At 39.3% G+C, this 23,089-nt stretch overlaps 1 protein-coding gene across 2 annotated transcripts in view; it reads right to left on the bottom strand.

Annotated features, from left to right (window-relative positions):
• The window catches only part of LOC131688597 (lachesin), a 232,391-nt gene that overhangs the window by 47,164 nt on the left and 162,138 nt on the right, over nt 1-23,089 (bottom strand). For both annotated transcript variants that reach the window (XM_058972958.1, XM_058972964.1), the window contains exon 6: nt 2,378-2,469. In XM_058972958.1, coding sequence (XP_058828941.1) covers nt 2,378-2,469 — 92 coding nt within the window. The remainder of the gene's footprint in view (nt 1-2,377; nt 2,470-23,089) is intronic.

Raw genomic sequence — 23,089 nt, 5'->3', positions numbered from 1 at the left:
CATGCCCTCTAGTTATGCCTAGTTTTAAGTTAGTCGTAAAAAATTGTCCCCCTTAATTAAACATTATTTGCTCCAATAATCTCACTGATAAAAATGTCAAACCATATTGCCACAAAAACTAAATGACCCCCCTAATCTTACGAAAACAATATTATCCCCTTGTGTAGATATATAAGATAGCTATAAAATCGCATTAGTTTCATTTTAAAAAAATCAATATTTAATCCCCTAGTTTTAAGCAATTTAAAATGTAAAACAAAACAAAATTGGCACCTTTAAGCTAACGCAACGTGCCTTATCAAATAAACGATTTGAATAAAAAAAAAAAATTAAAGTTTCGCGAGTTTTTTGCAGTGGTGTGTGATTCAAGTGCATTTGAAAAAGTGCACTGAAGATGAGAAGAAGAAAAATAAGTGTTTCGAGAAGAAATCCCAACTGAAGAGGGAAGATATTTTCGCACAAAATAAGAGCTACAGATGGAATTCCGTCAAAAACTCGGGTTGAATGTATAGGAAAATATTTCAGCTTCCTCAAGTAGAAGTTTCGTAGTACACCGGCAAGGTTAAAGTATTGAAAAACGTATTTTTTTATTTGATCATGTCAGATACATGGTTAGGCAGGGGAGAGGGATGTGTGCGGCGTAGGAGCTATGTTGTGGCTCGCTTGAATAATGTCCTTAACAAAAAAAAAATATCAAGACTATTTTACAGCGGTTTTTGGTTAGAAACTTGTAGAGAAGCTGCCGAAAGAAGATAATCACAGGAATAAATACTGCTCTTGCTCTAGTATAATCGATTTTTTGTGTTTGTAACAATTGGAAAACTACGGGACCAGAGAGTATGGATCAACCTAAACTAGTTATCGAAGTTCAGGAATGGGCTTAAATTATCATTGTCATCCTGAATAGTAGAATCCCGTAAAAGACTTGACAGATCAGTCAAAATCAATCAACGCTAAAAAATCTGCCTACAAAGAATAGTTATGGAACAAGAAACGGAAAACAGTGCTCGTCATCCATATGCTGAGAAAGGTAACAATTGATATCAAAGGGTAAGTCACTTAGCACAAATCGAATTGTGCTTGTAAACAAACAGCGTGATAGCCTGTGCCGCAAATGTGCCACAATGTGCCATGGATTCCAAAAAAACAAAAACACTGGTTGCTATGATTATTTAGCTGCACTTTGTTGACACTTTTTACGTTGACAGAAGTGTGCCTCAATGTTCCACAAATTGTGTTACTTATAAAACGCAATGAACATTAAATTGATTTGCATACAATTGACCCAATGAATGATAGCAACTAGAAAAACTCTAGAAAGAGAACTGCGGAGACTCCATTGTGGATCGATTGGATTCGCGTTTAGCTGTCAAAAAACGAATCCAATCGAACATTGCCTATCCTTATAACATTGGACGTGTTGCCATGCAATGCCGGGGCATAGGTTGCCGAAAATCCTTTTTTTATCTCCGCAGTTCTCTTACTAGAGTTTTTCTAATAGCAACTTGTCTTTTTTGAGATTATCCTTTCTTTTTTGTCCATCACTGTACAAATCGGAAGAGAGACGGACACGTAAGTGTCGAATTGGTCATTCTATACTAGCTGGCGTCTTTACGGCTTCGGGCGCCATAAATTATATTGATTGCTGAGGCACTAAGTGGAGGGATCTTAATCAAAGTTTGGCTTTTTTATTGGCATGATGCAGAGTAGACATGAAATCGAATCGATAGTGATTAGTGAGAACTGTGAGAAAATGGTTTCCCGAAATTTATTTCAGTGTACTAAATCTAATTTCCTTTCCAGATTTATTCTAGTGTCACAGAGAGGAGACACCCATCTCGTAAACACAAACGGTCTACTCAACTCTTAGGTAAGTTGGATAATCTTGCAAAGTGCGCTACTGAGCGGGGTTGCCAGATGTGAACACATGTCTTTATTTAGAACATATTTGAAATATTGTGAAGACATTTTTTTTACATTTTGAAGCTAATTTTATTCGGAAATTTAGTTGGTTTCTGGTAGAATCCTTGCTCAAAATCAATAAAAACAAATGAAGATTTTTTAATGAAATGTGAGGACATTTGAAAAATATTCCTGGTATATTGACTTAGACGGCAGTATTCGTTCAAATGTATACTCATCATTTTTAAACACTTAATACTTCGAACATGAAACATGTTCACTGTGGTCTATATTAAACACAAACAGTTCAGCGTGTATTGATTTAAAAAAAAACAAGTTGAATCACCCTTTTCCTATCCCACTTGACCTACTTGGATTTATGTTAAACAGCTCTGATTTTTTTGGCAGCAAACGGAAACTGTTCACCAAAGTGTTACTATTCAGGAAACGCATTTCCATTCCCGTTTCAACTTACCGCCCTGTTTGGTGCCGGCTGAATCTTTGAGAACGATTTCGGTGCTATCCTCGCGACGCCACGTCACCACTGGTTCCGGGTATCCTTTTGCTCTGTAAGTTGTGCGTGAAATGGAAATCAGAATGGAAAATCAGAATCGTGCAATGTTACTGACAAGTACTAACAAAATTCATGTGTCATAAGTCTTAAAAACGGTTTTTAAATCATGATATTTTTGATTTTTGGATCAATTTTAAAAATATACTAAACTAAATTGGAAAGGTCATTTCAAACAAGGAATACCACAACATTTCACAGAATTTACCACTTATGTACATAGTGAAACAAATTTGTTAGATTTTTCCTAATGTAATAAATCGGATCTCACTTTTGGGAAGTTCAACTAATGTTTCTCACGAACATAATACATGTTTGAATTTTATATATGTTTGAATTTTATACTTTGCTTCTTTAAATTTCTACTCGGTTGAAACACAAACATTAATAAGTTTGGGGTCTCCAAATTCTAGAACCTATAACTAACGTTTTCTGTGAAACAAAATCGTGACTATTGTTTCTACAAAATTTCCAGAAAAAAATCAAGAACAACCTAGTGAAATAACTCGACGGTAGCAGAGAGAGATAAATTAAGGTCGCTGCATGCCCCCTAACATGTGAAACTTGATGTTGGCCCCCGCTTTTGCTTTTGGTAGATCAATAACCAAAATTTTAGATATTAAATAAAAAAATTAACCTCGGTTCTTACTTCTTGGAGCTTTAATCAATGTTCGTTAAGAGATGAAGATACTTGTTGCTCTATAATTATCTTTCTCAGATTTTCCTTGTTGGAAATATTTCACTCAGCACTAGAGTGACGATGTAATGTATACGAAAAAAGTGACAATTGGGTCATTAAGCTATATATAGTTTTCCGTTCCATTCGATAAATGTTAGGTCCAATATACATAATATAACATTATTTCAAAAAAAAATTCATTGCAAAACCTTTGACTGGCACGCTATGACAGGTTTGAGCCAGAAAATTAAAAAAAATCTAAAGATGACATTATTTTGACATTTCTATGATTTTTAAGACAGTGGTCATCAAAAATAGAAATTCTTTTTGTAATATTTTAAACAGTTCGCCTTTTGATGATTTCATGGGTCAAAATTTTTGAACTTTGACTGCTTTGGGACACCCCCAATAATGTCCGATTGAGCTTAAATTTCTCACAGAAACTTTCTTCGAGGTGCTAAAGCATTTGCCCACTAGCCGTTTTGAAAAAGCAGGATGACCATTTTTATTGGCACCGTAATCAACACCCAGAAAATTCTAGAACATTTTGGCAAAATTACCCAACGATTGCATGGAGATGAAATAAGGTCGCTACATGCCCCCTTATTTGCATTGCTTGGTGATTACTCGTTTAAACACCCCTTGGCAATGGTGTAGCTGGTCTATAAACTTCGTTGCAATTTTGCCGTTCTTATAGGCACCCGTGCCAATTTTCGTGGGCTTTAACATCAAACAGTCCCTTAGAAAGGCCAGAAATATGATACGTGCCAAATTTCGAAACCATCAAAACAGCATAAAATGATCTCAATATCCCATCAATACACTAAAATAGGGGTTTTACCTGGGATCTCCCGGACCATGATGGTGGTTTTTTCAAGGGTTGGTCCCTTTTTTAAAAACTATCGAAATACCTATAATTGAGGTCAAAGTGCTCGGCAAGCTCGTTGAAGCGACGAACCATCGCTAAAATCGGACTATTAGCAGCGTAGTTGGTGTTTCGCATTTCGATGTGTAGTAATGTCCGAGGGCGAAGAACACGGGTTGGGGCGTAGAGGTTGATTTGTCCAAGGAGATCGGGATAACATCTAGATCTTTTACGTGGCCAACGCGTTGCAGCTGAGTTCCGGCAATGTTGTAGTTAAAATTAAGCATGTCTCTTGTACGATGAAAACTGATGACAAAACATTTCGTAACACAAAGGATCAACATGTTTCTTTGACACCAATTGTAAAATGTATCAATGAGACACTGTAACTCATGGCAATCGGTTTCATTCCTTATCACAAGAAATATCTTCAAGTCATCGGCGAAAAACAGTTTCCCTCCACGCATTAGAACAAAGCGCGCATCATTCACGAACAATGAACATAGTAATGGACCTAGTGTACTACCTTGGGGAACTCCGGAATTATTACAAAAGAATTCAGACACGAAGCCAGTGGCAGAATCTCGAGGTACATCCTAGTTTATCAAGCGTTGCAAGCAGTATCTCAACTGTGTCGAAAGCAGCCTTAAGATCTGTGTAGACCGTGTCCACCTGGAGTTTCCTGGATATGTTTTCAATGAAAAAACGATGTGAAGCTAACTAAATTCGTCTCTACCGATCGACCAGGAAAGAATCCGTGCTGACAAGGGCTTATGTAATGTTTACTAGCAAAAAACAGCACCTCGTTGATAAGCGATTCGAAGATTTTTGACTCAACTCTCAGCGAAGTGATTTCCCGGTAGTTCACGATGTTGCTTTTGTCATTTTTCTGGTGTACCGGAAACATAACTGAAAACTTCCAATCATCGGGAAATTTTTGCTGCTGAAGCGACACATTGAAAAGGTGCGTCAGAGGGATCGCTAAGATATCGGAACATTTTTTCAGAACCGCAGAGAGGTATTCGCATGCATTACCAGATTTGTATTATCGCGAATGGCACAAGCGTTTCTATGTACGTACTTGATCGCGGATCAAAAAAATCTAATTCAAATGAATTTTTCAAAAACTCGAAACCCTGTTTTTAATTTTTATTCCTTTTATTCACTTTTTGAATTTTGTTTGTTTTATTTATTTTAATTACTTTAAGCGTATTATTTATTTATTTTATTCATTTTGCTCATTTTATGAATGAATCAACCTGGAAGGATTCTCAGTGTCAGTAGAGCTAGTTCTGAAATTGTCCTGTGCACTAACCAATCGGCTGCAAAGCTTATCGAAACAGAAGGCAAAAGGATTGCATTGCCAAGGCTTTGCTTTGTTTTAGATATGGTTTTACTTCCGGCTCGAGTTATTCTATCATTTTTGTTTCCAGCCAAGTGTCGAGCTTTAGTGCCTAAAAATTAAAATCATCGAGAGTCCGGTTGGTTTCCTACATTAACAATTTCAAATTCGGAGCTGGCTTCTAGAATTTGAATGTTACAATTTTGAAATTTCCGAGTTCTTCGGGGTTTTATTGCTTTTTCAACAAATTAATTACCCCAATCCCCAATTTTCTGAACTATACAATGTTACAGAGAACACATTCTTATGGTGACTCTCGAATCGCTCTGACGCTCCTTCCAGATCGTGCAGTGTAGTACTACATCGTATTGCGCCGTTTTCTATTCTCCTTTCGTGGTTTTCTTTTACGCTTTCCTCTACTTATAGATTTTGACATTTTACCCGGCGTTCGAGCAGTAGAAAAGACTGATTCTTCTTTACGTGTCACCGAACGATACCGTCGAACGAAGATAAGTACCACCCCTATATTACCTTTTTTATTTCTGTGTCTCCAACTATCCTGCATTGGGCTTAAAACCCGTGCAAAAATAATTAGCTCTAACAAATATTTCCCAAAAGATAAAATAAATGTCGAAATATGATCGACTTTTTGAATGAAATTGTGAAAATGGTTCTCCATCGGGCCCTTCGTGATCCCGTTATGTGTCATAGATAAAAGCATTTCATAGCAGAAATACAAATAATCGCCCTAAGAAGCTTATCTAAAACGTGGCTAGCTATAGGCTTTTTACATCGCGTTCACGTACCAGTACAAGAAGTCGAGATAGATGGTGTGTTTCACCGGATTCGAATTTAAATTGTGTGGATCCGCTGAAACATGGATTAGGCTGTTTTAAGGAGTCCATGCTTCAGCCAATGTAGATTTTCTTCAGCATCAGTAATAGCTGGCGGGACCTACATATGTCAACTCGGGCTCATAACGGGTGACCTTCACCTGGTCCGCTTTATGTAACTGTCTCTTTACAACTTATGGGACACAGCCACTCATAGTAAAGGGTTTAAGGAACCAAATTGCATCATTTCTAAATTTCTGTAAATATTTAAGGTATTTTATATTAAAATGATGGGTTAAATTTGCTCAATCTGTACTGTTTACATTGTGTGAGTTTCATTAGCAATTGTCAAACCTTCGCGAAAATGGAGTCGGAACAACATCAGCTACGTAAAAATTGGATCTTTTTCTACGATAAGTCGTGTTTTGAAATGGTAAAACGAATGTTTGACTCTCGATAGGAAGAACAAAAGTGGCCAAAATGAATCATCGTATAGTGTGAATGATCACAAGCCAGCAGCTAAAGTTTCCATGAGAAATTTCAATGGTTCAGTGAATGACATGGCGAAAAAACTGCAGTTAAAGGGAGGTTCTCATTCAATTGACTAAAATGAAAGCAAAATTTAGATTTTTTATGGGCCAATGAAAAAACATAGAAGGAAAAAGTTTTAGAACTCAAAATGCATATATTTTCGTCTTTCTTTACAATTTTTTTCAAGACGAAAAAACCAAATGGCGCCCGTGATGACGTTCTGTCTAAGGTTAGGTGCGCGTGGAATTCCGCCCTTTTAAAATCCAAAATATCTATTTTCTATTGGGCAAAATTCTCCAGAATTCTCAAAATAGGCTTATTTTTGGAATGAAGTTGACGTGTAAATGATTGACATCAATGTCCAAAGCCATTTCAAAATCCAAAAAGACTGCTTTCGACTGGGCAAACTGCTTTATAACCCTGTAAATAAGCTTATTTTCGCAGCGTGGTTAACCAGTAGATGACGTAAATCGATGTTTGACGCCGTTATCGTTAACATTCACCCCAAGCAGCATTTAAAGTTTTATAGCACGCTACAAGTACAATCTAAGTTTTCAGAGGTTCTTCAAGAGGGCCTTAAAACCTCAAATGTTACTTGGAATAAGACTCAATACCGCATTGGCCATAGTATTGTGGCTACACTAGTAGATTAGATAACCAGACCTCAAAGACGAGCTTGGAGGCCCTGTGACACCCACTGAATACACTGCTATATTCAAGAAAGAAAATAATATGGAAACAATAAAAAAAATGTTAAATATGATATGGACAAGGTGCATTGCTTTTCATTTTACCTCCGACAAAAATGGCTGGGTAATATCAGGTGCACAACGAAAGTGAAGTAGAATACACTCGAATGCAACATTTTTACGTGCTTTTTACAGGTGTCATTTTTTGAAAATTTCAATATACTTTTCGTCAACGAAAAATGTTCAAACATATTCATCAGATTCTCTAGATTGCTAGTCATAGAAGGATTTTTCTGTCAGTGAAGGAATTGATTACGAGACAGAATTTCGCTCACCGAATACCGCCTACTATCGTCACGCTTAATACCAGACTGACGGTTACGATCATGCTACAGCATGTCGATAAAATTGATTGACGCCTAAAACACACCCGTGAGATTCGTTGCTGCAAAAGGCTTATGCATTTATGTTAGCACCTCTACTAAGATCCTAATATAAGTATTCCAAACTTCCTAAGAAAATCGAATAGCAGCCGCCTTGTTAGGGACGAAATTAACATGGATATGGCTTACGCCATTTAGATTGGTTAATCTGATTTTCAGTTTTTAAATTTAAATCAAACTTTGCCTTACCAAGAGGACTGGAATATTTCTTGTTTCGTTTGGTAAAAATGTCAAATAGTTGAATGTCATTATTTTTTTAAATATGTAAAACTCAGATAAATTCTCCTGAGCTGGTCGCATTCAAAGAGTGCACAAAACGTTCAACTCACCCTACTCCATCGTTTCTATTCTAAGCCAAGGCATTCACATTCTTAAACAACTATCTGTAACTGTCAGGGCAGATAACCATGTGTCAATTCTGCCAGGAGAATGCTAACGATATTTGAAACTTTTAAATGTTTTGTTATCTTTCTAATTTACTTACAATGCGTCTCGTTCTAGAAAACTAGGGTTAAAAATGTATACTGATGTGATCACTTCCATCGAATGGATCTATTTACATTTGCTCAACAATAAGGGGCCCCTCAGTTCAATGATGCCCAGGGCTGATCTTAAGATGGCGAGAATTTTATCAACAACAATCGTCCCCTTGACCTCTGCTTTGTCAGCCAAGAATTTTGTAATAAGTGTTCGATAACTGTATCTCCTGTTTCTCTTGTAAAAGTCTGTCGCCGTCCTCCATTCCGTGTCAATATTTTTGACTGCGAAGCCGTCGTTTTTGAAAGCATTACTGAAACAACTTACTATGATTTTAAAAATGAAAATTGTTCAGGTCGTGTATTTGCAAGACTACCTTCAATAGATGACACCACACTTTTCTGGCAAGATTTAGCCTCGTGCCATTACTCGAATGATGCTCTGCAGTGGTTCCAAATGATCTTAATCCATAGAATGCGCCGGAAGGGCGGTAAATTGAGAAATACTGGGTCATCATGAAGCATCCTAAGGAAGTAGAATCGGAAGCATCAAACTGGAAAAATGGATTTCCACACAAAAACAAGGTGGCCGAAACCTTGCACAAGACTTTTCGAGAAGTGTTAAGATGAAGGTGCGTGCATTTGAACCTAAACCTAACATGGATAAAGATTGATAATATGTTTAGTTTTATTCCCTGATAGTTTGAAAAAGATTGGATGGATGGATGAATTTTGAGAACATTTTCTTGTGATGCAATTTGATTCCATACACCCTTCAGGCTTGATGAGTAGATGACGGAAATCAATGTCCGACGCCATTTTGAAAATTTTATATGACGACTTCCGGTTGGGTCCAATTCTTTAATTTTAATAAACCTTTAATTTTGTTTCCTTTTTGTTTATTTGACATGGCTCAATGCGTTAGCATAGCTGAGCCGTGGTTTTTTTTATGATTTTTACTATATGTATAAATAAAAATTAGGTTTCAAAAGGCCCGTGCATCGGATCTTGTTGACTCAGCTTGCTTGAGGGATCTTCTTCCTTGGCGGTGAAACATTAGCTGCATTGTCAGCCGCAGCTTGCGGATCATTCGGTCCGTTTTCTCTCGCGTTTTCGTTCACATCCATCGGTACAGCATTCGTGTTGCTCACGGTCGGATGTTCTTATCAGTTTCTTGTGCTACCGGATCGCTGTTGTGAATCCGTCTGCATCGGTATTTGATTCTTTGCTGGTGGTGTTGGTTTACAGGTTTACTTCGCTGTTCGTGATAGCAGTCGGTTTAGGTCCAATGGTTGTTGTTGAGCTAGTGTTCGCAGTCGATGGTTTAACAACCGGTTGTAGTTTAACATACGACGACTGTGTGTCGGTCTTGGTCGTAACAGATGGAATTTCCTTCCCATCCTCTGCGCAAAGTTTTCCATAGTGAAACGGCTAACCACAGTATTGGCACGTAGAAATCTATCCTGGGTGCATGACCAATGTTCGATGAGTATATGCAATACCTTGGACTGATTTTCATTGGATGGTCAAGTAGGAAAGGATAGCTTTCGTCGGACGCTTTGCGAATACCTGGTAAGAAGATCCTTCAAAATTTTCCCTAACGGAATCCCCTTCTCCGTATTGTGGCATGAGTTATTTGATAGCGGCGGGATTGGTACGCGGTGCCAGGTCATGCAGCTTTACGTCAATACTGCCATTATCTATATAAGTTAGGATGCTGTATAACATGTCATTGCATTCGACGACGTGCTTCAAGTTGTTAGGCGAAGCAAATTATTCTGCTTAACTACTGTTTTTAAACAAAATCAGTAACTTATGACGTAGATGGTGGAATTGCTACGTTGAACTTCATTTTCACCTTCAAAAATTCTCCAATTCACAAACCGATACTACATTCCGGACCTTTAGCGAATAGCAACACAACTTAAACTCATCAGGGTATAAACTTGTTTTGCATTGTCACTAATTGTTTGTCCACGTTTCACATACTAGGTAGAAGGAGCCAAATTTTGCTTTTGCAAAAATACAAAGCGGTGCTCGGGTAAATTTGATTGATTGGAGTGATTTTTAGCTTCTGAACTGAGCAAAATGAAAACCCGGACTGGTGTACTTTACAGTATGGGAACTTTCGAAATTGGATAGACGAGTAGATAACAAAAATCAATGTCTAACACCATTTTAAACAAAATTCTCTATAACTTTGAAAATAAGGCTATTTTCGGAATGATGTTGACGAGTTAGATGTCTACCGCTATTTATAATATCCAAAACGGTGACATCCGATTGGGCCAAATTTTCTACAACCAAAGCATTATGGTTATTTTCGAAATAGGATTGACGAGTGGATGATGGAAAACGATGTCAGACGCTATTTTGAAATACGAATCGAAATGAGATTTACGAGGGTGGCCATGAACATTATTTGGGTTAAATACCTCATTCAACTTAGTATTAAGGCCAGCCACGATGGTAAAATTCGTAACTCCGAAATTTTTTATGGGTTTTAAGAAAAATGTTTTGACAACTTCATCCTAAAAAAATCATTCAAATTTGATTAAATATTTTCAATTTTTTTTATTAAATGAACAATACTATTAATTTTTATATATTTAGTTCTATGAAAGAACAGAAAGATAGCTTATTACACTTTTTTGAAGACTTCTTGTATTTCAAAGGGAAAAGATGAGGAAAACGATCGAATGAACAGATTAACTTAGGTAACTATTCTACTTCATTCAGCTTTTTTCACGTTAAAAAATGTCAAGACATCCGCAAAGAACAGCTTACTACCGCGGTTTAGAATGAAGATCACATCATTCACGAACAACGAGAATAGTAGCGGACCTAGAGTGCTACCTTGTGGAACTCTCTCCAATTTGAACAACTACTTCAGAACAGAAACAGAAAAAAAAGCTACTGGGTGATTAACCGATTAGATGTATTCAAAGCCTTTCAATTAGTAGAATGAATGTAAAGTTTCAAAAGTTCGTTCTCAGTTTCACAACCCCAAACAGTCTAATTGGTGCTAAAACAATCTGTGCATATTGATATCACTTCATTCATACGTGTAGGGAAAATATGATCCAATGGTACTACAGTGAAACCTTAAACCTAAAACGACCCGAAAATTTGCATGAGCGTTTCCCCGGAAAGTGCCACTTCGTGATGCGGATACGTGTTTAGTTTTTGTTGTGTACTCATCGTGTTCTACATACACACTATCCTGAAATGATAACAGCAAAACAAAAACTGAGCAATATACCTCCCTTCATCACAGCAGGCGGCCCCCAAAAATTTTATTCAAAGCTATTGCTGCACTGTGCGCACTGCAGCGTGCAAGGGGGAAGTTGCGCCTCGTCATCGCGCCATCGTCAGCCTCACCCGAGAGCTAAATAGCTAGCTAGGATCTAATAACGAGCGGACGTGAGCGGATTCCATGTGGGCGCCATCCAACCAACCAACCAACCAACGAACAGTTTCGGGACTAGTTTTGTACACTTGAACCCCACCCTTCCTCTGGTCAAAGGAGAACCATCCGAAGCGAACGAAAGGATGAGCTGGATATTTATGTTTCGGCTTGGAAATAAGTTTTTTTTTTTGGGAAATTGACTGGATCCGGTTCTCGAACAGATTTTTTTCTGTTAAGCTTTGTTTTATAATAGAATTTATTATTTTTATGCTGGAATACGAATGACGGACCCGGGTCGAACGTGACTACAGGGTTGCTTTGACTAAATATGTTTTTTTTTTGCTCGGTGCGGTTCCTTTTTGTTCAATTTTGACCGAACGAAGTAGGCATTCTGATGAGGTGGTAAGCTTGGTGGTTTGTTTATTATTTTTACTTTCGATAAAAATGTTAATGTTTATTCTTGCAGGATTTTTTTTGATGAAGAGATATTCGCCTAGTCAGGACTTGAATGCAAACGAGGATGTACACAGCAATTTTTTCAATGCGCCATTCGTTAATATATTTGTAAAAGACGCAGCGGCACTTTTTGTGGAACTCTAAGAAAAGCAATGGTGAAAAATGGAAAAGCGAGTTTGGAGCAACAAAAGAGAAAGCAAGCTAATAGTAGTAAATCTTAGTGGAAGCCTTATGCACAAAACTACTGTCATGTTTAGCCATCCCAATCGACCTGCTCCAAAAGCAGTAATCGGAACAAACTACCCATCCCTCTTTCGGAAACACTTTTATGGATCATATAAAGCACAATAGATAAATTTTCCAGATGAACTAACCCTCGCTGAGCTATCATCCTGCCTTAGTCCGTCCGGCTTGGCTGATCCTTGTTTGAATTATACGACCGTGAGTCGGAGTTATAAAACGTGTGAAAAACGCCAGACCACTCACTCGTTGGAGTGTCAGCTTCATCCACTTTCCCCTCGCCATCCTCGCTCTAAAGACAACGGCACTAAACGACTGGCTGGACAGCAAAACCAAACCAAACCAAAAAAAGAAACTCAAAGAACAGAATCAACTGGCTTAAGAGAAGCTCAAAAGAAAGATTAAATCTGGCAGTTTTATACTCCACTGCCGCCATAACTTAAATTTAAAATCGCCACCTTCTTGGCAAACAGTTTCTCAACCCAGCAAGCAAAGTGGCCACGCGGTTGACGCGGGGTAGAAAAAACTTTGAATTTTCAAGCAGTTACAAAAAAAGGCCAGAAGAAGAAAAAAAGTTTCCCAAAATCACCCACCGCATTGCGATGAGAAGGAATCCTACCTACCTAAACGATTCTTTGGGTTTTGTCTCCTACTAGCGCCGGAACCGGTGTCAAACCGGCAAAAGTACGCGTGTGTTTGACTAGAACTGGATATTAAAACCAGAACCACACACCCGGACAAACACAAACACACGGCAGCGGTAGCGGAAGCAGCAGGAACCAGTCGAAAAGTTGAATTGAAAAAGAAGGACTTTAGTGGAGTGTGCAGCCACGCGGACCCGCGGCTCCTCTGAAAATTTCCCCCAGGTAGTGAGCGAAATCTGCAAACACTAATATATTCTTCGCACCAGCTTCGTGTGGGTACCGAATAAAAAAGACCCGGAATAGTTTTCGGAAGGGAGTACTGAACCTGGTCGGCCGCCGACGTCGAACTGGGGGAGAACTGGCAACCAAACTCCACTTTTCACTTCATCACGATCCGTATTGACTCGGTTCGTTCCCAAACGAGGACGGTGTCCAACTGGTTTACTTGGTTGATGGGGGGTTCCACAGGGTGGGAGGTTGGTAGGAACTTTTTCCCTATAGTTGTTTCCCTGTGGGAACAAAGGAATTGCCAAACCGGGATGGTTGCTACTTTTATGAAGATTTTTCTGGTCCGGTGAGAGTTGATCGGTAAGAGGCTAGGGGGGACAGGAGGAATGCAAAAGTTTCACTTTAGCACCGTTACACACGTGTTTATTATGAAATATTAACTGACGGTGAGCAGGTACAATCTATTGCGAGAGAAAAGAAAAAAAAGATGAAGGTAGGGAAAACTGGTTGAAAAGTTTTTCGTTTATCACATCTGGGTCGTTACTTCACGGTGGGAGGGTTGGGGCTGAAACGGGCCACCTAGTATTTGTCGAACAAACCTTCCAATTTATCATAATTCGTCAACCACTCGCCCAGAACAGTGGAACATAATATAGACATAATACTGGTGTGTTTCAGCAACAACGTAGTAACGAGGAGATTTAATGCTCGCGTGGAAGCGAGCGTTTATATGTCGGCGTTTGAGACACTTATGTAAACATATGTTCATATGTTTCACTTAATTACAGGCACACTTTCATGTTTGCGACATCGCGGGCGTGCATGACCCAAATTGCATGTTCGCGTTTGTGATCTGCAGGCCCGTGCGCAGAAAATTGATTTTTTAAGGTTTATTTTAAAAGAAACGTACAGAAACCCTCAAACTTTGAAGATTTTTTCAGAGGCCTGGACATAGTCTTGTGAACCAAACGACTCTGCTCAACAAATTGGGTAAATGTTTGTTATCGAGAAGGAGTCATCATGGTCGAAAACCCCAAAAACGCGAACTTAATTCACTAGAGGCCAAACCATCGAATATATGCACAGGGTATCTTTGGACGAATTGTTCGTTAGAATATTCCCCACAACCTGATAAAAATTAAAATTAGGCATAGCTTTTAATTTTATCGATTTGTAAAGCGTTTTCTATGGCAACACTCTCAAATTTAGTTTTTTTTAATATAACTTTTTCTACTATGACTTTTCGTGCAAACCGTGCTCCAGACAAATGTGGAGGCATTAAAACCACATAATATTGTTGAAGACTGTAAGTACAAATACCCAAGTAAAGAAAACATTACAAAATGAGCTTAAAACCTTCTTACCTTTATTATGCGTAGTCCGGACATTGAAAATAGTGCCTTTTCGTCCATTTTGGTTTGCACCTTTCTCTCTTATACGCAGTTGAAGTTGGTGTAAAAAAAATAAAATTCTTCAATATTTCTAAAACGAATGAGTATTTTTACAAGAGACGTGCGCCGCACCGCCGATTTCAGGTAAAACTTTTATATGCAGTGTTCAACAATACTTTTACATGCAGTCTTCAACAATATTATGTGGTTTTAATACCTCAACATTTGTCTAAACATCGTTTGCACGAAAAGTCAAGGCGAAAAACTCTATATTAAAAAGCTAAATTTAAGGGGTTTGCCTCAGAAAACGCTTTATAAATCGATAACATTAAGTCCTATAAGCTGAAGTTTCTCAACAAAATTCTTCATTATGAGCATTCCTAAAACTTTGTCGAAGACACCAACTTTGTCAGTATAAAAAGTTCTAGTTCAATCATAGTAAGCCATGCCTCAATTTAAATTTTATTAGATTGTGGGGAATATTCTTACGAACAATTCCTCCAAAGATACCCTATGAATATATTCAATGGTTTGGCCTCTAGTGACGTTTTCCGACCACTGTGCGTTGCCTGCTGGCTCGTAGTGGATTCGGATTGGTCTGTAGTAGTTGTTAAGCCAACCGACTAAACTTAAACCTCTTGTATCCCGTAATCCTCATCCAGCCGGGGCAACGGTTAAGTACTGCTTTAGTAAGGATTGTGTTCTTGCTTATTTTGTTTTGTGTTAATCGTCATGTTTTTATCCATAGCTACTTTTCCTTACTTGCTGTCAAACCTTCGCGATATATCTCACCTGCTCAGGTCTGCTGCGAATATCGTGCCCTGTTGGTACATGAACCGATCCGGGGGTGTCGACCATAAAGATTTACATCTGTTTACAACCACCTTCGCCGGGTTTCTTATCCTTCTTGGTGCTAGTCGTTCCTATGTATCTGCTAGCTGGTGCTGAGAACTTCTTGGCGGCAGTATTTCACCTTATACCGATACTCATTTTTGTGATCCATTTCGCTGCCACTCTAACGGATAATTCATCGGCGGTAAAATTTCTCTAGACAACGATACCCCGATTTTCTCCAATTTCGTGTTTTTCTTCCTTAACTGCCGTTGTTAACCCACTGACCGACATCTGCTGTATACTCACTATTTTTGCTTATATAGAAGCTTAACCGATCCTTCAGAGAAGCCGTCCAACTTGGCATACATCCCTTTCCAGCCACCCTCGCAAAGTTTCGTCCTTGGTTTCTTCATTGACTTGTTTCTAGAGTGACCGAACTCAAATGACATTTTATGTGTCCAAACGGTTTGCAGTATATTTTTTTCCTGGACAGGAAAATAATAAATTTTTAAAAGAAATTCAAAACGCTCATGGGGGGAGGGTTTGAACCCCCAACTCCCCCCCCTCCGCGCGTGCGGGCCTGGTGATTTGGGTTGTATTATCGCGCAGGAATCGAACGTTTATATGTTGGCGGAGTTGATCTCGTGGGCATGTGTGTGTGTCGCCTTTATGTAACTTCGCGTATATAAATACACGTGTAACCGCTTGCATAATCTCGTAGGTTTTTGAATGTTCACGCCAACCGTGGTTTTGAGTGCACGGTTCACAGTATTTTCCCTCATATCATTAAACTATCAGGCCATTCCTTGAGACTTCTAATGCATATGAGTTTGTTTTTTTTAGATGAAGATTGGATGCATAGACCTGGGATGCTAGGATCAAGGGCTTCCGCACGTGATCATAAACGCGTGGGAGCGGACGTCAGTATAATCGCACTTGAGCCCACGCTGATGAATTCGTTAGTGTTAACATATTGACTTGATCATCGGATCGTTTTTATGTATCACAGGTGCAAGCGACCAGAATTGCTTTATTGCGCAAGGAACAAGTGTTTCTATGGTAACGTGTTTGATGCCGTGAGCGTCAAATGTGTCGTGTATGTCACGTATGCTAGCGTATATATTCGTGAGCTTTTGAATGGTGATACTCAATATTGAGTATACGGTTCAGATAAAGGAAGAAAGTTAGCTCTCCCATCCAGTCAACTGCTGTGGTTCCCTGAAACTCATTATCTAGTGTTCCTAGATGTTCCGTATTTTAGAGTGGGAGCACCTGGAGAAGTGGAATTCATGATCACGCGAGTGGGCGCTTGTAAGTGGACGCTTGAAACCGCAAATATAAATTCGTAAGTACTAACACGTTTATTTAATCGCCTTTAATGACTGCGAGATCGTAAGTATGCATGCATGATCGTGCTTGCGACCGGGGTTGCATTATCGCGAAAAGCTTGAGCGTTTGTATGCTATTGTGCGAGTTCTTTTTATCGAGTGCTTGTCCTATGTCGCGTATGTAAGTGCGTTTGTAATTTTACATGTACTAATGCGTTTCTATAACCGTATGGTCGTTAACTCATTCCAGTATCTTTTTCAATTGCGCCCAGAAAGATACAGCAAAACAAGAAACATCACATAAAATAATAAAAAAAATACATCAGATATGTCACAATCGTGCATCTCCTCCATTGATCGCTATTAAGGCGTTTTGTAATCAACAACAGAATTTAAGTCACTCTATATGATTGCCAATTGATGTCTATGAAAGCAATCACAGAGAGCGACTAAAATGTTGCGACTGGTTGCATATTTAAGTTAGTAAGCAGGGATTAACGTTTTGAGTTCTTTTTTGACAGAAAAAGAAACACGTAGCTATGCATCATACCTCTCTTTTGCTTTTTTGTGTTCTTTTTTGTATACAACAGAAAAAAAACAAAACTCTTTTTTCTTCTTTGCCCAAGTTAAATATTGCTGTCGACCATATTGTTTCCGCATGAGAAGACCCATATTCAGGACTACTCTTAGGTCCAGTACAAATAAATTCAAACGAAAAGGAAGCCGCTGAGGCTTCCCCCTCTCCTCAGTTCCTGGGCAGATTTGACTGGTCATTGGTGACATGGTGATATACTGCCGGCCTCAAAATACACTAATAAACAGTATAATTATAGTGCGGTAGCTGACAAAACGGTACTCGGGCTTTACGTGAGATTAAGAAGATCAAGTCCGATAACCTACGCGTAGTCGTGGCTGACTTGAAAGAAGCCAACGGTATCGCTAGCAATAGTCCCTTCACAATGGAGTATCGCGTTTACATTCCCGTTCGCAATGTTGAGATCGACGGTGTAGTCGTAGACTTGTTTCGCGTGACTTTCGCCGGTTCCGGTTTAACGAGCTACGTTAACGTGAAATGGGTCCATCCATCTTGTTCGTTTAGGTAATGAATTGTTCCAACTGTAAAAAGTTAGGACAGACTACCGCTGGAGAAGGCCATGCGAACGATGCGGGCAGGACGACTGCTGAGAAGTGTGCTTACTGTGGGGAGAATCCGCATCCCCTTTGGCTTCTGAAACGTACGTACTGTGCGCGGATAAACTGAAGCGATCCACCAAAGAGCGTTCCAGACGTTCATAGGCAGATATGCTTAAACCTTCGGAATTTGCGACCATGGTTCACTGAATTACAAGCGACCACTGACGGTCGGTCCCGCTTGAAAACTGGCGTTGGGAAAAGATCCAACTTAGACTTCCTCGTAAGGAGTCAAGATAGTCCCAAACAGGAGTACAAATTAAAAACCATACATCAATAAAAAAAAGTCTGTGACTAACCAGAAGATAATCCCTTCTGATTTTGGCAAATTGAAATACATCAGCCGCCGGAAAGTTGCTGGTGCTGGACAACGACTCACCAAAGACGTGTTTGATGAGTTTCGTTGCTACAACTGTTCCACAGTATAAGTTTTCCATTCTCATTCATTTTTTTTCTATATATTTTCCGTTCCTCCTCATAAAACTTTTTTCTTGCAGTCTGCCAGGCCCACATGTTAGTGTCGGCTGATAGGAAACTATCTCCAACGATTGACGTTCACTCAGATTCAATGCAGGTTGATTCGAACTTATCCCCAAATGATTAACTTGATGGCAGGACTGATGTCAATAAGTCTCTTCGACACAAACTCGATGGTCAGCAGACCATCTGGACCAGGTTCTAGGTATTTGTTTGTGATCAAGAACGATCAAACCAGATTGTTCGCTGTAAGCTTTCTACTAAGAAGTGCAATGTCTACGTCCCTGTCAGAGAAGTAGAGATTGATGGGGTAGTTACCGAAATGGAGTTTGATTGTAAAGATCTGCTTATGTTTGTGTTTGACACCTTCAGAAAACCTTTTGCATAAGTCAGTGAAAATTGCGCAAACTATCGCGTTCAGCAACAATCATAGAGAATAAAAAATCACTTATTCTCCATCAGCCTCGATTCGGGTGACTTTCACCGGGTCGAACTTCGTCCTTTTGGACTGGGTTCGTCTATCTGTTTGTGTTTGTTGTACCGCTGGTCACCTACTGCCTTCGTTGCAAATAATAGGGCATATAACTACCCATTGTAGCAACAAGCCACGATGTGGTAATTGCGGCGACAATCATGAGGATGATTTTTGCAGTAGAAATGCTGAAAAATATTTCTACTGTGGGGAGACTCCACGTGATCTTTCGGTATGTCCCGCGTACAAATTGTGGGAAGAAGCATTCACTTCATCGACGCTCCGAGCGATCTTTTGCAAAAGAGCTTAAGAGAGAGAGAGAGGCGCCAACGACCACTTCTAATTCCTATTAATACTTGCTTAATGCCTTCAATCGGGTCGTTGGGTTCCCACTGCTTAATGAAGAGAGGGATCCTGACGACACGATTGAAGGCGCATCGTCTACTGTGCCTAGAAGTTTTAGGAAGAAAAATGTTTCCTCCCCTAAGCTTCCCTGTGAAGGCCCAGGGGCGTCCGTTTGATTTTTCACCAAATAAAATAATAACTCAGGGAAGATCTACTATAAATCCGAAGCAAGTAGCTCCTCGTCTTGGAAACCTTATAATCGGGACAGGAATTTCCAGCGATTTCTGGGACTTTAAAAACCCCCATATTGCAGCCAGAGATTCAACGTAGTGCTGAACAGATGGGATTATCTAATGTCGAGAAGTGGATATTAACAACATTCTAAACATTACCGAACCCGTTCATTTCCGAACCTTTGATTGGAGCACAACGTTTTGATTTTGCTGGATGTTTTTCGAAGTTCAGCTGAAAGTGAGTCCTTTGCGCTTTTGTGCCATTATTTGCCGTTGCCCAGTTGGTTTAACCTGCGTGTTGTAGTATGAAGCAAGTTTTATGCGATTTTTCCTGCGATGGTCGCTGTACGTCGGATTATAAGGTTTATATCCCCGAACGTGACGTGGAAGTAAATGGTGTAGTATCTGAGACGGGTCTCACTTGTGAGGGCCTACTGGTCAAATTAACAAACCATTAATTCGAAGCGTGAATATTGTGGATTGCAAGCGATTGCACTCTGCCGTAATAAATAACGGCAAAAGAGAATATGTCAAGTAGGATCGGACATCCCGAGAAAACGAAAAGTCCATGGTCATTGTCCAATTTTACCACTGCATGGTGTTTTGGTAGTAATTTAAATGGGGTCAACCTATGAAAACACCATCACCATGGTCCGGTAAATCCCATATAAAAACCATATTTTGGTGTATTTGTGGGTTATTGAGACCATTTGATGGTGTTTCGATGGTTGTGAAACTTGGCACGAACCATATTCATGGTCTTACCAAGGGGTTGTATGGCTTCTGAATCCATGAGAATTTGCTCGGGATAGTGTAGTTGATAAATTGATTTCCTTGCAAGCAGCTCATCTGGGTTCGATTTGCAACCCCGCACAGAGTTAGAGATATTTCTAAAAGAGATTTTTCTAACACGAAAAAAGAAGTTTTTGTTCAAGAAACGAAATTTTTAAAAATGTCGCGATGGGTCTTCGTCTACCTGTCCGTTTGTTGGTACTGCACGTCATGAAGTGCCGGCAGACCACTGTAGCAACCAAGGTGCAGTAAATAAGGTGAGGAATATAAGGATGATTCCTGCAGTAAGACTACTGAAAAGTGTATTTACTGTGGGCAGAGTCCTCGTGAATTAATACCGTGTCCTGCGTATAAGCTGGGCGGGGAGAAACTTAAGGAACGCTGTTTGGCAGGAATGTTGAAGAATGTATCGCCAACTGTTCCTTTAGAAAAAAAATATGCTTACTTATGTTTTTGCGGGGGCGTCCCGGAAGAGGAGAAATATTTCCTCTCCTAGACTGCCTCGTAAGAGCCCCAATTCAATGCTTTGTCTTGTTGAAAAATGCCAAACTACATTCACAAAGTAATGAAATAGAACGATGATTCTCAACCTAAGGTCCGAGGACCCCTGAGGGCTCGTGAAACAGTTCGTGTATCAGAACACCTTGTCGAAATGAAAATCGAAATATGTTGCTTTCTATCGTACATAGACTGAATATAATATATTGCAGCATACAAAATCGATTTTAAACCGTGTGAGTTTGCAGTAACCCAATATGATTTCAAAGGGGTCCGTGATACGAAAAAGGTCAAGGACCGCTGAAATAGAATACCTTCACGCATTGAATTAGTGGCCCTGAAAAGGACCAAAAAGCCGATTTATCGAAAGAAAACAATCGGTACAGATTTTTGGTCAGCTTAAATTGTAAAACGGAATTGATACGAAACCGTTATCAGTTTGATTGGGAGAGAGTCGATTTGACAGGTGGTTCGAGAGACAGTAGAAGTTATTTCGAGCGGTTATACTTTGTAAATTGCATCCACACATTTTTCTTTCAAATTATATTAAATTTTTTCTTTAATTTAAACAAATGTTAGATCCTCCACCGTACGATATTGAACTTGAACATTATGAAGACCAGATGAATGATGAATTTTCAAATTTTTGATCAAGCACTTCTTATCCGGTTCAGGACAAGTGTTTCATCACTTTTGTTTAAATGATTTAGCCCGTTTTTTTATTTTCCTGCATATTTGATGTCTCTTTAAACGAAATCTATTCTTTATTCCATGAGCCAATTGAGAGTCATTTCGGCGTTGTGCATCAATGTTAAATCCAGCCAAAACAGTGGATGGAACTTTCGTTTCTCATATAAAGGCAGAAACCTCTATTGCAGACAGTCAGATCGATAGATTTTAGCATTTATAGTTCCGGTAGTCCTCTTTCACATAGGTCTCGTCGTCCATCAAAATGCATGCATCCAGTCGCCGTAAAACTCGCGAGTGGTTTCCGGATCCTCGCTGCATTACCTTGCACTTGTTTGTTCTGTTTGCTTGGCTATTTTTTGTTTTTTTCGAGTCTTCAGGTTATTCCGTTACGTTTGATCATTCCGACACACGATCCTGCTTTATTGACCAAATGACGTATCGACATTGATTAATTCTTCCTAATAGGAGATATCCATATCACTTTCTAGTCTAGTTTCGGGTTGCAAGATCCGGATGTTTCACCTCTTCCTGGCAATTCATCCGACTAATAGTGTTTCCTAAGTTTGTTAATGACAGATTTTACACTCGCGTTAGATGTGCTTCGCAAATTTTCGCTCAGTTACACCCTTTTCACTTAGTCATGTGTCCAAAACGTTAATTTTCACTTCTATTCCAACGCACGACAGTCCTGAAATGACGAAATTAATCAGTACAAAAAAGTAAACAAACTCAAGATGACCGTCAAACGCACAGCATGCTATGATGAGCATATTGAGACCATCCCCAATTACGTATATGTATGTAGATAGCTTATTTCCGATACAGATCAACAAGACATGAAAATTTGCTGGAAGATTTCATGCCAATTATTGGCCAGTTTCTGATGAGACTTGTTCCCATTTAAGCAATATTGCCAACATTTTCCATAAAAATTTCTACCTTATCGTATACCACTTTACTAGTTCAACCATGATTGAAAGACCCGTTTACATCGAAACGATACTGGTTCACTATTTGACAACGGTTTCAAACGAAATATAGTTCAAAGGTCAGTGACTATTAGTCAAACAGCTTTAATTTTTTCCGCCTTGGTACCAGAGTTCAAAGCCCATGTCAATTTTCACTCTCGTCCATCGGACCGACGAACCCAGTAAACTCCAGACCAGACCAGACCAGACGCTCCTTTGAAGATTCCATTACAGACCTATAGGCTGACAGACTTACTGGCTAGTGTGTACCAGCCGACTGTCTGGCAGAACTACCGAACGAAAATCATCATAGATTCCGTTTTCCGAATCGTTCAGCATAAGAGAGCAAAAAAAAAGAACAGCGAAAGTGAAAAAAATTGAAAAATGATAAATCATACTCCAAACGAAAATGCGACTTGACTGTTGTTGAGGGGGAATCCAAGTGCAATAGGCGGCCATCAGACCACTTCACCGTGCACGCAAGCAAGTGACCTAACCTTTTTTTGCGCAGCCAGCGAAATGGCAGTGTGCACAGACTAACGGGCCTAACACTTTAATTGAC

The sequence above is a fragment of the Topomyia yanbarensis genome, chromosome 1 (assembly GCF_030247195.1).
Source record: "Topomyia yanbarensis strain Yona2022 chromosome 1, ASM3024719v1, whole genome shotgun sequence".
NCBI lineage: Eukaryota > Metazoa > Arthropoda > Insecta > Diptera > Culicidae > Topomyia > Topomyia yanbarensis.
This window is presented reverse-complemented; position numbering and strand designations above follow the sequence as displayed.